Below are 15,948 nucleotides of genomic sequence, written 5' to 3'. Positions count from 1 at the left end.
GAATTTTCGGACATTTTCATACATTGAACCTACAGAATCAGAATGCAAATTCTGCTTCGAACCCCCCCCCCCCCCTCCTTAAGAAGTACAACCGCATGTACGCTTCATCTGGAGCCATTATCACATAAGAAATACTGAATGCCCAACTGTGACTTCATGAAATCATGTCAAAGTAGCTATTTCGTAAATCCCGGAGTTTGCTAGTGTAGAAAAATCAATCCAACAACCAGTAAAGGTAAGTGACTGAAGCTAGGGTCTTTAGGACTAATATTATGTACACAGAGCTGCGAGCCGGCTACCCCAACCCTAACTCCCTGACCTTGCAGGAAGGGGGGAGGTAGGATTTACCCATGCTCTGACCAGCAAAATGGTGTTTACTCGACTAACTTAACATTCACGTAGTCCTACGTGTACATAGAGCAAAATTGAATCTGAGTATATTTGCATAGAATGGTCTATTTGTAAGTAGTCAAATGCAGGCGTATCTAGTAGTGAGCCTGCTTAAATACTATTACTGGCACTTCACTTGTTAAAACTAGAACATGGAAATACCTCGTTCCATTCATCAATAGAGGCTTCCTAAGTCATTGCTTTGCTACATGAATATGGGTACGTCCTAGACAATCGTAACGTTGAGAACAAATGAGATAATCGTCTGGGCAGTTTGAAACGACCACTAGCGTACTAATGTGACATGTAACCGTATACACATAAAGGAATTCAAGTATTTCCTGTCGTTGACCACCGCTATACAATTAACCGCCCGAGATTCTTGATTTTTGAATCAAATAAGCCTCTACACCGAATCCAAGGTTTGGTGCACAGGTCCCGAGAAATATACATTGGATACAAAAATAACACAATTAGAATATCGGTAAAGTGCCTTACAGTGTCCTTCAAGAAAATTAATTTTTAGTTCTAAATCTAACTACAGGAGTTTTCCATCCGAGTTTGATGAGACAACCGCTGCCTTTTGCCTCAGATTGGTAATAAGCATTAATGGACGGCACACCCATAACCGGATTGCCGCTAACGAACCGACGCAGTGTTTGACTCACAAATAATGATAATAGCACGTCACAATGCCGCTTACGAACCGACGCAAAGGGACGGCACGCAAATAATAGGCAATAGGAGCCCAACAATGTCGCTTACAAACCGACTCAATATTTGACACACATGGAAATAGCGCATCATATTCAAAGAACGTCACAAAGACGCATTTCTCTCTGGATGGCTACAAGAAATAAAGAGTTGTAACAAACTAAAGACTTACTCCCAAATCAAAAGTCACTTCACACTTTAAAATTACCTGTCCTCAATTAATAATAAAGCCTTTGTTGTTAACATAACCAAATTAAGAATCAGTTCACACTGCTTGGAAATAGAAAGGGGTCGGTATCATAATATACCAGCCAACCAGAGACTATGTCCGTCATGTCAAGATGGTATTGAAGACGAATTTCATTTTGACATGCCCTGCATATACCGTAGAGAGACAAAAAATAATGGATCATGGTCACATGTAAATCTAGTACACCATTGCCAAAGACAGGTATTTTTAAACTACTTATGTCATGTCCAGACTACATGTCTACAAATGTAGGCCAGTACATTTGTACTGCTCTGAAAAAGAGAGAAGATATTGTACAATAGCAGACCTAATCATTTAAGTTGTATTTTACACTATGATAACACGCCATATATGTTCACATTCCTGTACTAGTACTACATGTAGTTATAGTGATAAGTTGTATCATCGTATAAAGTGATCTATTACTGTTGCCTTACATGGTACCATGTACAAATGTTGCGCAATAAACTTCATTCAAACATTCATTAATAACAGGAGTGTCCCACTGCCGCTAACGAACCGACGCAGTGTTTGACACATGATAATAACACGTCACATAGCCGCTTATGAACCGACGCAATGGATGGCATACAGATGATAAGAGTACCACATTGCCGCTAACGAACCGACGCAATGTTTGACACACATGATAATAGCACGTCACATTGCCGCTTATGAACCGACGCAATGTTTGACACACATGATAATAGCCCGTCACATTGCCGTTTATGAACCGGCGCAATGGGCGGCATACAGATGATAAAAGTGCCACATTGCCGCTAACGAACCGACGCAATGTTTGACACACATGATAATAGCACGTCACATTGCCGCTTATGAACCGACGCAATGTTTGACACACATGATAATAGCCCGTCACATTGCCGTTTATGAACCGGCGCAACGGGCGGCATACAGATGATAAGAGTGCCACATTGCCGCTAACGAACCGACGCAATGTTTGACACACATGATAATAGCACGTCACATTGCCGCTTATGAACCGACGCAATGTTTGACAAACATGATAATAGCACGTCACATTGCCGCTTATGAACCGACGCAATGGACGACATACAGATGATAAACACGGATTGGCACCCGCCAGTCCTATAGTATCATAACCGAGATAAACACAAATGGACACACACCAGTCACATGGTAACAGATGGGATAAACACGGATTGGCACCCGCCAGTCCTATAGTATCACAACCGAGATAAACACAAATTGACACACACCAGTCACATGGTAACAACTGGGATAAACACGGATTGGCACCCGCCAGTCCTATAGTATCACAACCGAGATAAACACAAAGTTGGCACACACCAGTCACATGGTAACAACTGGGTTAAACATGGATTGGCACCCGCCAGTCCTATGGTATCACAACCGAGATAAACACAAAGTTGGCACACACCAGTCGCAATAATTGGTAACAACTGGGATAAACACGGATTGGCACCCGCCAGTCCTATAGTATCACAACCGAGATAAACACAAATTGACACACACCAGTCACATGGTAACAACTTGGATAAACACGGATTGGCACCCGCCGGTCCTATAGTATCACAACCGAGATAAACACAAATTGACAGACCAGGGATAAACACGGACTGGCACCCGCCAGTCCTATACTATAGTGGCACAACTGGGATAAACACGAGTCGGCACACGCCTGTTCGTGATGACAAAAATTACCGTCTTTGGCATCCAACCTGACGGCCACAATAAACTCTTGTCCCTTGTCCCACTATTTCTTAGTTTTCTGAGCTTTTCTTACCCCAAGCAAGCCATACTCAAGTTGTAACCAAACTGCGAATCAAACCTGACAGCCCAGGCATCCCATATTCGTTGTCTGACAAATTTTGCAATTAGAAAAATTTTGAATACAAAAGGTCCAGTCCTATCTGACAAAGTAAGCAAGCCCGACAAGCCTAGGCATCCCACCTCCGTCCTGTATGACATGAATAGTTACCTTAACGTTTACCATTTCACCTTCTAACGTTATATCTGCTTGATTCCTGACCCTGACCCTGTTTGGAAAGTACATTTCTATATGTCCATGAAATTTAAAGCGATACTCTAAACAGTTAAACCCGCCTATGACGGCGTTGTTCCTGTCTTTGGCTGACCTTCGGTCTCATGACGTAATGCCCGACACCAATAAAGATCAACAAAGTCATAAAGGTCATGATTGAAGTCATAACATAATACTTTTAGATTGTAGGGAACCAATCCACCCATCAATGGTTGATATAAATAAAATGGGGACAGGGTGGGAGGGAAAATCAGAGGAGAAAATCCAAGAAGTATTTGCGAGTAACATTTTACGCTCAGAAATCAGGTTAAGAACGTCCGAGCAAATAGGGCGACCGTCTGAAAAGCCCGCTAACATTCGATTGAGCTGCGTGCGTGGTTCTACGTGTCCACGTGCACACTGGAAGGTAGATTGTATTACATAATTAGCATATTCTTGCCCGCGGGCATAAACAAATCCATAATGTCCCTTCATGCGTCCAACCTAAAATCCGTTTTTTCACTCCGTGAAAAAGTATTTTATGTTTCCCTCTGAAGGCCATTATGTCTAGGGTAGCCTCACACACTATCTCACACAGTAACAACAGACAAAATATGGTTTGGCGGTAATATCATAAGTTTTAATCAATGTGACTGACGAAAAGATCGGCATCCCACCTCTTAACACGTTACCGTGAATGAGAATCGTTGAACATGCTCAATAACACGCTTGATGATAGAAGTAACAATAAGCGTGCATATTCTATCAAACACATAATGAGGGACTTCTTCTAGACATTTTCGGACATTTTCCATACATTGAACCTACAGAATCAGAATGCAAATTCTGCTTCGAACCCCCCAAGGAGCGACTAGCGAAAACAACAGCCAAAACACCGAATGAGAAATATCACTACGGAATCTGAGTGCACTCTTTGAAGGAAACCCCCCCAAGGGAGCTATTAGCGATGAAAAACCCGCCAAACCAACGAACCGGGGTGGAAAGGCGTCATCCTGACAAGAAACATCGTTAAACGCCGAATAGTGAAAGCACCCCTCTTTTTTCTTCTAGGTTTCAGTCATGAATATCGTCAGAGTTTAGAAATCAACTCTGTGGGTATCAACGCCGACCTCATAGTCTAAAAAGTTGTGTTACGTGAATCACAGCGACCATCTGTTGTATTGCTTGCATGTAATTAAGTTGTGAATCCCGTTTGACTCACCAGTAATAGCATTGCCTCGCCGGTACTATATAACGTCTATGTGGAATTTTTGAATCGACCATGTGACGATTCTAACGTTAGTAACGTTACGTCTGCATTAGAACGTTTTTGGAAAATGGTTGAAGTCAGCGCATGTGTATAGTTTCGTCGATCTGACTAGAAACGATTAATTCAACACCGAATCGCTAATATACCACTCTTGACTTAACATTTTTCAGTCAAGCGATTCTGTAATAAGTCTTGGGATCGGCTACATGCCTTTCGTCATCCACAGACACATCGATTCGTCGACTTCTGTCTTGCTATCGGTAAACTAATGAGATAAACTATGAATGAACATTGGCTTATAATATACTCGGTGACTTATATAGATATTAACAAAGTATTACTGAGCTCAGAGGCGTCAGTGTACGTCTGGCCAAGGAAGTTTCCAATCCCATAATGTGGTTATACCAGACAAGGAAATGATCGAACGTTAACATTACCAAAAAGACAAAGGTGGGCATATAACTTACCGCAGCAGTGCAGTGTTCAAATCCAGCGCCGAGAAAAGATCAAAAATCAGAGGAGAAAATCCAAGAAGTATTTGCGAGTAACATTTTACGCTCAGAAATCAGGTTAAGAACGTCCGAGCAAATAGGGCGACCGTCTGAAAAGCCCGCTAACATTCGATTGAGCTGCGTGCGTGGTTCTACGTGTCCACGTGCACACTGGAAGGTAGATTGTATTACATAATTAGCATATTCTTGCCCGCGGGCATAAACAAATCCATAATGTCCCTTCATGCGTCCAACCTAAAATCCGTTTTTCCTTTGTCTCTTCTTCTTCTCCTGTCAAATCTTCAAATGGGATTACTTTTTTCATTTTTGGGCCAAATGAGCTCAAATTTGGCAGGGTGGTAGAAATAGCAAATACCCCCAGACGTTTTTTTCACTTTCTTGATAGAGGCCTTAGAATTTATGATATTTAGGGTTTTTGGTCATTTTTAGACAAAATATGTATATTTTAGGCCCCTGTGCCCTGGTATTACAAGCTAATGACCTGAAATTTGGTACAGAGGTGCATTAAACATATGAGCACAGAAAACCATCAACAAATTTCTTCATAGATTGCTTAAAAATTAGTTATTTTAGGGTTTTTGGCCATTTTTGACTAAAAATGTATATTTTTGGCTCCTATGCCATTGTATTAAAACCTAATGACATGAAATTTGGTACATAGGTGCGTTTGACATATGACCACAGAAACCCATCAAGGCTTTATTCATTGTTTACTCCAAAAATGAGTTATTTTAGGGTTTTTGGCCATTTTTGACAAAAAATGTATATTTTTGGCTCCTATACCCTTGTATGAAAACCTAATGACCTGAAATTTGGTACAGAGGTGCATTGAACATATGCTCACAGGACCCCATTGACACTTTCTTTATAGATGACTTCAAAAATGAGTTATTTTAGGGTTTTCAGTCATTTTTGACTAAAAAATGTATATTTTTGGCTTCCATGCCCTTGTATGTAAACCAAATCACCTGAAATTTGGTAGAAAGGTAAATTGGACATATGGCAACAGGACCCCATCAACACTTTCTTCATAGAGCACTTATAAAATGAGTTATTTTGGGATTTTTAGCCATTTTTAACTAAAAAATGTATATTTTTGGCTCCTATGCCCTTATATTGAAACCAAATGACCTAAAATTCGGCATGAAGGTGTGTAGGACAAGTGCCCACAGTACTTAATTTTCTCATTGAGCAAACATTACTTCAAATTGTTGAATTTGGGAATTTTTTCAAGGATGAAGATGGATTGCAATATGCTGTATTTGCTCCTAAGCAAATGTCGGCCTTTCTAGTTAAATTTATATTTATATGACTATATGGTCCAAGTTTTGTGTGAATGTCTCAACATATACTAGTACATGTAGTATGCATAACAGAAGAAGGACTACAAGATGAGGAGTGTAATAAGTTTAAAATTCCGATGTACATAAATGTTTTTATTGATGTTAACAACATGAGTGTCAAAAATAAACATTGTTCGATGTATTTAATATAAAGTCTATTACATGTAATAAGTCTATTACTAATGAAGTAAATACTACAATATTGATAGTAGGGCACCTCTCCCATCTAGTATTAACATTCTATCCAGAGGTTCTAAAGTTATCCTAACCAGAACTATTCGGAAACTTAAACACACACTCAGATAGACACACAGACACCAAAAAAAAAATGGAAGTAACAATATGAAACGCTAATGTACCAAAAGACAAAAAGCAAACAGATTTCATCATGTGTCAACCACTTCCACAAAGTTCCTGGATCTTCCTGGTTTGGGCGGCCATCTTGATTTGGGGTCAAATATTGGGGTCATGGAAATGGCGCACTCTGATTGGCTGAAGAAAGGTTACTAAATCTAGTTACCTTTCCTACTGAGCATGTAAATGTATTACACATTGTGTGTATGACTATATATGTGTGTTTGGATATACATTGTACATTGACACAGAGCACTGGGAGGACCTTGTAAATGACAGATCCAGCTGGAGATGCACACTGTCCAGGCAGCTAAAATCAGGAGAAACCAGACTGATGTGCATGGCAGAAGAAAAGCGGATCCTGCGAAAAGAACTCAGTCTGCAACAGACCTGAGTCAGCTTACAGATGTGCCCTGTGTGGCAGGGACTGTCATTCTTGTACTATAGGACTGTTTAGCCACAGTCGCCACTGTAGGGCTGATATCAATTAGGATTTTACCATGGTCAATATTGGCCGAACTAGGCCAATCAGAGTCCTCCCCAAAGGATGGAATAAGGGAGGCCCTCCACTATACTCCAGCCCAGCTCCACTATACTACTTTTGAAATTTAGTGTGTTTCTTCCCTATTTTCCTGGTTAGTTTTGCTAAAATTAATGAACATTCACAGATTTTTGTGCCAAGTGGCATCACTTTTCCATTTGGCATTGTCTGCAAAAACTTGTGAATGGGCGATGATCAGAACAATAGTGGTTTTGACACTTCACAACAAAGGAATCACAACACTATATTATACTTGTAGTAGTTGACACCCTCTGTCATGCAAAATGAACAAATTTTCATGAAAGCGTAGCACGTTGGTTTGGGTTATTTTTGCCAGCCCCTCCACTATACTAAAAGATTCTGGGGAGAACCCTGCCAATAAATAAAAATATGGTAGAAAAAAGGAGCTGTGCGTATAATAAATTTGCTTGGCGCTGACCTCCTTCTCCAGTACTCATGCAAGAATGTCTGAAATACCTGCAGTAACCGCTCTACACATTCAGCGCTGCCCCCTCTGGCTGCAGAGTGAGCTGCAGTTCTCCCGAACGTGTCTGTCAGCAGGACGTCTATCCCGTGAGCCACGATGATGTCCAGACACTCCAGCTGGCCTTGGGAGGCAGCCAGGTGGAACCTGGGGGGACAAACACAAGCGGGTTAAAAGCAGGACAATGACAAGCCCGTGACACTGAGATTGTACTCAAGGACTTGGACAATGCCAATGCAGTATCATGCATTAGTAGCAAGGTGGAACCTGGACAGGAGTTAGCACAACATGAGAGGTTCAGAAGAAGGTGGCATAACAGTTCACATTACAGGTAAAACAGGTACAGTCATTTAGGGTACAGGTGCAGAACAAAAGAAAATCAATGTATCATAATCAAGTAGACTTACACTCAAGTACATGTATATAACCTTTGGCTTATTTTGTTGCTAAAATAATATTATTCCTGAAAAAGATTAAAATTGACGACAAAAAATGTATGGGTATCAGCACTCTCTCAAATCATGGTTCTCCACACAAGATAATTACATAAACATTTAGCAGGTCCCTTGATACTAGGCAGCATACAGTTACGAGCATTATGACTTAAACAGTGTCCTGCCTGTAAATGTGTGTGCACATGTTTTAGTTCCTGATTACTCACGCTGACGTCCCTTCAGGGCCCATCTTGGAGGGGGAAGCCTTCTTCCCCAGCTCTGCAACAACCTTCTCATCATCACCCTGTTCCACTGCCTGCCACAGTCTCTCGTCGTGTTTACCCCACTCCTGGGCCTGTAAACAAACAAACAAACAAACAAACAAGTCATTCGCCTGTTCCACTGCCTGCCACAGCAGCTCGTCATGTTTACCCCACTCCTGGGCCTGTAAACAAACAAACAAACAAATAAACAAACAAGTCAACCCCCTGTTCTACAGCCTGCCACAGTCGCTCGTCATGTTTACCCCACTCCTGGGTCTGTAAACAAACAAATAAACAAGTCATCTACTGTTCCACTGCCTGCCACAGTCGCTCGTCATGTTTACCGCACTCCTGGGCCTGTGAACAAACAAACAAACAAACAAGTCATCCCCTGTTCCACTGCCTGCCACAGTCGCTCGTCATGTTTACCCCACTCCTGGGCCTGTAAACAAACAAACAAACAAACAAGTCATCTGATCTCCCTGTTCTACTGCCTGCTACAGTCGCTCGTCATGTTTATCCCACTCCTGGGTCTGTAAACAAACAAACAAACAAACAAGTCATCTCCTGTTCTACTGCCTGCCACAGTCTCTCGTCATGTTTACCCCACTCCTGGGTCTGTAAACAAACAAATAAATAAATAAACAAACAAGTCATTCCCCTATTCTACTGCCTGCCACAGTAACAAACAATCAACTTAGTTGAGAAGGGAGAGATAGGATCATTATGTTGATAAAGGCTTTAGAGAAATACAAAATGTACATGGACAAGTATGTGAAGGTAACATTTGTGTATAATTGGAAGTACTTTCATCATTCAGTGCATGTCTTTTCTTATCACAATTGGATAAAAATCTACCATTGACTCTCACTGTTTGATCATTTGTTAGGGAAAGAAAATTTCCTTGGATTTTATATTAATCCACCAATCAATCAATCCATCAATCAAGTCTAGGTTAGCTACAACTAACTACAGTTCACTTCTGCCAAAATCATTGTTACCACAACCGTGAACAAAATATTGTAGCAGCTCATCTAATTTTCAGTCATGAGCCGCCCTTTTAATTTTCTTGCACGACAATTGAGTCACCTGGCACCTATCTGACCTACAGTAATCAATCTCTGACCAGTCGTTATCGTCCCTGCCTAACGCTATCAGGGTAGGACCGTCCTTGATGTGGACAATCTCTCACATGTATCTGGGCCAACTCATCCATAATGCAGAAGGACTTGTCCCGTGTGGCCACAGATCTGAAGGATGGGAGCTTATACAGAATCTGAAAACTGTACATAATTCTGTGGTGGATCATTTTGACGGTGCTGTCTGTCCTGATATCTAACTCAAAATGGAACCTAACACAGTAAATATTAAGTATTACATAAATTGTTTTAAAGAATAATTCTAAAAAAAATGTGTGAGTGAGCAAGAGTGAGAATTCTGTGGAATTCTGATGATCTTTCAGATCTTGGCTATGCATTATTAATTAATGAAGCACACTGTAACAGCAGAAAAGGGTAACCCTAATTTTGGAGAAAACTGTACCTAGGGTTTAAACATACTTATATAAAGACACCAAAATAAATGTTTGTCTTTTAATTCTGATTGCATAATACTAATTAATAGTACATATTTAGATGATAAATACCGTAGACAAGAGGTATCACACAGGCTTCCATCAAATAATCAAAAATGACTTTGCTTGCGCCACTGTCGAAAATAAGAATATCCGATTTGGATGTTAGAATTTTTGTTGTTCAACGACAAAAAAATTTCTCAAAGCGTGTTTTATGGGTAGGTATAACATAAATGGAATACATCACAGCATAGTCCACATCATCCTCTGTCCCAGACACCCAGAAGCCTCACAGTCATTGACTCATATTGCATTCTACATAATTGACAAGGTATATATGATTGTGTGTTTTAACAAATTATACTATGCACACACATAAAAGGTAAACCATTGTTTTCTACACACCTCACTTTTCCTGAACTTTGCTCTCAGACTCTTCATTTTGGTGCCGCCACAGATGGTTCCCTGCTACAGTACATACAGGTGCAGGTACAGGTACAGGTACAGGTGTAGGTACTGGTACAGGTACGTGTACAGGTACAGGTACCAAGACACAGTCTCTGCCAGCCTCCGAATGTGGGGACACTGCTGGCTCCCTGCTAGGTAACACACAGGTATGTAGGGCACTGTCTCTCCTGTCAGCCTCAAGGTGTGCAGGCATCAGGCGGGTATTGCCATGGCAACCAGTCTGTTTACCTGCAACAAGATGCAGACAAGATCTTTCAGTTGCAAATGTCAAACATACACAATGGCTGTGAAGATAACGTCATATTTAGGGGGAAGTTTTGGAAACGAGTACTAGTACAATGGCTTTATTGGAGTGGTCCTCCTAATTACCTAAATCCTGTGTGTCTTTAATAGCATCATGTAGAATTTCTTCTTAAAGTGTACATGGATGTATTCACTCATTTGAGTTTTGAACTCACTTTGGACTACATTTTTTTTATAAATGTAACGTTAGATAACAGACAATCAACAATGGTATTTCGACAATGAGTATGGGTTACATCCATAAAAGAACTTGACCTAACTAAGCATGTCTCTTTTAATCATTTGTAAGTTGTACCCTAAATTGTTCCTCTCCATTGCACTACAATGTTTTACAAAAATGCTGGGATGCATCTGAATATTAATAGTTGCGGCATTAAGTCACTTATCGGCTAGTAACGTTAATAGGATTAGTCACCTACGAAGAGAGTCAACACAATAAGCCATACGGTAACTTCAAACAATTTCAACTCACTTCCGCATGATCAACTGACGTTATTTGGGACTTCGCAAACTTTACTCAAGGTAAAACCAAGCTCTAACTACACATACAAGTCACCCCAAGGGATCCTAAAACCACGGGGGGAAAGTGTGCAAACCCTAAACATTTCAACTTAAAAGGAAAAGTTGTTGTTGTTGTCGTTCCCTGACCCACGCCAACGCGGACGCCTCGAGCGATATCAGCACATACGGACCACTTTCCCCCTTGTAAACACCACCGAAGTGTTCAAAACTTGTCCCACCGTGTTCTCAGATCCCCATAGTCGCACAGGTCAGCTCAACAGGGTAAGAAGTCGCCGTGAACCCCAGAAAAGCGCCGACCTAACCCGAACCTCCTGTTGCTGTGAACCAAGTTTGTCCGGCCGCCATTTTACAAGTGTCCCGCCAGGGGCATGTCGGGAAGGGGACTCCCAGGGGACACCTGAAACTCACCTGTAGGAACTCACCTGTAACAAGAGCTCACCTGTAAAAACGTACCTTTTAGAATGTGATCAGCTGTAAGAAAAACTCAATTGTATGAAGAACTCGTCCTTAATCAAGGAGAACTTACTTGCAAGAAAGACTCGCCTGTTACCTGCACAAACTCTCTTGTTATTAAAGAGTTTACCTGTAAGAAGAGCGTCGTCCACTCACTCCTTTGTCGGATAATAAATGGTGGATGAAATTAAATGTGTCGAATAATGTGCCAAATGATCATGAGTTAGCTTATGACTGTGTCATTTCTCCTCAGATCTCGCATAATCTTTTGTGACACTTCCCAATGCCCCCAGGAGTTTCCACAACGGATCTAACGACAAAGCCACAGTCAAAACTACCTTGTTGTTACTGACTCTTATATCATCTTCGATGTTTCTTCGTAGAAAAGATTAACGATTATTCCCTGATTCTTCCAAGACCCCCATGCAATAATTAACAAGTCAAACAGGCGATATATAGGCGTCAAACAGCGGCTATATATAGCGGTCTCAATGTGTGGGGTGGTCGGGCCATAGAGGTCTTAACGCAAACTTTTACTTTAATACCTGTTCAAAAGGACTATGGCTTTCTCACCAGTACCATCCAGAGGCGCCAAGTCCAGATTCCCAATCCGGATTTGACGGAAATCCAGTGTAAAGGTGGTCAAACGATGGCGGAAAGTTCGAGTTAAGAAACGCATGCTTTCCGTGTGGCTTTACGCATAAAATAGTTGCGGAAAGGCACGTTAAGTGCAGAACATACCTGTTCGAACGTAATTTACGTCATAAGGAAGGCAATCTTTATGTATACACGTAATCATAAAGGGGTCTTCAAGTTGCGGAACTTGTGAATGAACGTTTTCACCAGTAATAGCGTTTTCATCATCTTAAGGTATCTCGGTTGGCTAAATTGGCATTTTGACCTTCCACTGTTTTTTATTAATGAATTAAGAAAGAATGGAGCCGTAAGGAATGTTGATAGATGGGCATTAAAGAATTCTAACTCTAATTTTTTGGGGGCCAAATTGATGACGTCATCATTTTTATTGGCTCTGATATTATTTTTTTCTATGACAAAATACAGCACTTTGGTACATACCACTGTAATGAAACTTTGTTTTTCGTTGCATAATGATGAAAGCTACAAACATAGTGTTGCGCAAACTGATATCTACTAACGATCTGTAGTTATTAAGAATTAAATCTTTTTTAATTAGATGAAAACAAACATTTTCTGATTACTACAGATCATTAGTAGATATCAGTTTGCGCAACACTACGTTTGTAGCTTTCATAATTATGCAAGGAAAAACGAAGTTTCATTACAGTGGTATGTGCCAAAGTGCTGTATTTTGTCATAGAAAAAAATTATATCAGAGGCAATGAAAATGATGACACTTCCATGCGGAAAAAGTACTCCCTCCGTGTGGTTTATGGGCTGTTTTCGGGCATGACCCATTTTTGGCTTCCGTGGTACACCCCGCAGCTGCTGGGCTTTTTGGACTCAAGGTTCAAGCTTAAGGTTTATTGAGGCTGAATTGCAAGGTTCACAAAAGAGTTTAAATAGTTACTGTACAAGTAAAAGCAATCATCTACTAATACATACAAAAGATAAAGGCACGACCGGGCCTTCAGATTTTAAATCAACCTAGAAATCGGGGATAAAAACACGTGAAAAAAAAGAGATACATATACTTACCACCCCCTGTATCCAGCAGTCCTGACATATTCAACTCATTTAGAAACGGGTACAGTACAACCAGGTTAAGATATTGTCAACAAGATCAATCATTGCCACTGATATATTGATGTATTTATTCACCGCATTTTTGTATTACAACCAGATATTAAAAATATATCATAAAATAGATAAAAATTATATCCCTGTATGAAATCTTGTAGTTTACTCTCATTATTTACATCTCTTAACTACAATTTGAACCATAAACAGCCTGTGTAAAAGATATTACATAATATACTACTACTTAGCAGTATATTGTTACAGAGTATATACTGCTCATTACATTTTACTTCAAATATCAAACTACATGTAGTTGTCTTTACATCAACTATATCTTTTGCTACAATATACAATTGAATACTGGTCATGGATATACTACGATCAATTAACAATCTGTGTGAGATACTAAGGTCATAACGGTATACAATGTAGTGTTTAAATTGTTTGCATTTTAACAACATAAACATGAGTGGTCAGAAAGTCATTAATTGTAATTATTCAGTGGTCACAAAGCTACATTGTACTGTAAAAAATATTGAAGCTACAGTAAGAGTTTTGTGATGGATTATAATGGCAACTTGATGTTTAGTGAAATAGAATGTAGCAACATGATGAGTTTGGGGCCGCTAATAAGGTAATTTAATTGATCTGTGCTCAAATACTTCATATCATTTAGTGGCGAGGTTGAAAATCATAAATATGTGTGGTCAGAAGTGCTTTACGTAATAAATGTGGAACTACAGACGAGCGTGCCCAATCAAATCCTTCTGTAGACCGTCTCATTTAACAGAACGTAGGCTTTCCTGCCGTTGTCGATCACGAACATACGAAATCTAACTACAGACGGGCGTGCCCAACCACAATCCTCCTGTAGACCGTCTCGTCTAGCGGAACGTAGGTTTTCCTGCCGTTGTCGATCACGAACAGCGGATCGGCGACCCTCCTGGGGTCAAACCCTTCCTTCACGAGAGTCGCCTTCTGGTGCTTGAAGGTTCCCGTGACCTGTATCTCCCGCGTGAGCCGGAGGAAGAGAGGCTGTGCGTAGGTCGGGAGCTTCGCCGAGATGTACCTGTACCAGCGCCTGAAGTCCGGCTTCTGTCCGGGGAGGGGGATGATGGAGGCCATGCCTGCACGACCGTCCTGACCTGAAAATGGTTTTCATACCGTTTCATCTGGTTTGCCTAGACGACATAATGATTTGCGTAGATGACATAATAGTTCTTGTAGAATACATAATGGTTTGCGTAGACAATGTAAAGGATTGCGAATAAGAAGTAATGCTTCGAAAAGACGACGTAATGGTTTACGAAGACAACGAAAATGGTTTTCGTAGCCAACAAAAATGGTTTTTGTACACATTTTGGTTTGCACAGACAATGTAATGGATTGCGCCAGAGTATACAAGTAAGTCACTGGCCAGGTGGTACTTAACCTCCAATTACATGAATAGCATCGTTGTTTTGACCTCACCTTTGAAACCTTTTAGCTCTGTTATCCCAGAAAGACAATGTCAAGAATGCCTCCATAACAAAATCATAAGAAAGTTTTTTTTTAATAGTTTCCTGACCTGGCACCTTGACGCCGTACACGTTGACCTCCTGCACCCCTTCCATCTTACTGAGAACCTGGGCAACTTCAGTGGTCGCTACATTCTCACCCTTCCATCTGGGGACACAAAATGTCAACTTCAGTGGTCGCTACATTCTCACCTTTCCATCTGGGGACACAAAATGTCAACTTCAGTGGTCGCTACATTCTCACCTTTCCATCTGGGGACACAAAATATCAACTTCAGTGGTCGCTACATTCTCACCTTTCCATCTGGGGACACAAAATATCAACTTCAGTGGCCGCTACATTCTCACCCTTCCATCTGGGGACACAAAATATCAACTTCAGTGGCCGCTACATTTTCACCCTTCCATCTGGGGACAAAAACCGGTGCAATGGCCTAGTGGGTAGAGTGTTCGCCTTGCAATCGGTAGGTCGTGAGTTCGATCCCCGGCCGAGTCATACCAAAGACTCTAAAAATGGTACATGCTGCTTTCTCTGCTTAGCACTCAGCACTTAAGAGGAAGAGTATGGAAGTTAAACACACATCACTACCAGCGGACCAGCCCCCTGCTGTAGTGGCTTGCACATGTGTGGCCCAAGGGCTTCGAAGTGGAGATGGGCGCCACCCTACGCGTCTGTAGATGTATCACAGCACGAAAACAACTTTTTAAGCAAAGTTTCAGAGATACGTATAAAGCCCTTAAAGGCGGAAAATATTTCAGCAGATTTTAAGATCTATCAAAGGCATCGGAAACATACATTTGGCATTTACGGA

At 40.9% G+C, this 15,948-nt stretch overlaps 2 protein-coding genes across 2 annotated transcripts in view; both read right to left on the bottom strand.

The window, feature by feature from the left end:
• Positions 1–11,817, bottom strand: part of LOC118409984 (ankycorbin-like) — a 21,618-nt gene extending 9,801 nt beyond the window's left edge. The window contains exons 1-4 of the mRNA XM_035811414.1: positions 11,666–11,817; positions 10,560–10,850; positions 8,546–8,673; positions 7,878–8,031 (exon numbers count right to left, since the gene is read on the bottom strand). Coding sequence (XP_035667307.1) covers positions 7,878–8,031; positions 8,546–8,673; positions 10,560–10,595 — 318 coding nt within the window. The 5' untranslated portion in view covers positions 10,596–10,850; positions 11,666–11,817. The remainder of the gene's footprint in view (positions 1–7,877; positions 8,032–8,545; positions 8,674–10,559; positions 10,851–11,665) is intronic.
• Positions 11,818–13,764: 1,947 nt separating this feature from the next.
• The window catches only part of LOC118409454 (very long-chain acyl-CoA synthetase-like), a 13,845-nt gene continuing 11,661 nt past the window's right edge, over positions 13,765–15,948 (bottom strand). The window contains exons 9-10 of the mRNA XM_035810489.1: positions 15,187–15,284; positions 13,765–14,764 (exon numbers count right to left, since the gene is read on the bottom strand). Coding sequence (XP_035666382.1) covers positions 14,457–14,764; positions 15,187–15,284 — 406 coding nt within the window. The 3' untranslated portion in view covers positions 13,765–14,456. The remainder of the gene's footprint in view (positions 14,765–15,186; positions 15,285–15,948) is intronic.

Source organism: Branchiostoma floridae, chromosome 2 (genome assembly GCF_000003815.2).
Source record: "Branchiostoma floridae strain S238N-H82 chromosome 2, Bfl_VNyyK, whole genome shotgun sequence".
Classification (NCBI taxonomy): Eukaryota; Metazoa; Chordata; class Leptocardii; order Amphioxiformes; family Branchiostomatidae; genus Branchiostoma; species Branchiostoma floridae.
The sequence above is the reverse complement of the archived record's forward strand: the minus strand, read 5'-3'. Positions and strand labels throughout refer to the sequence as shown.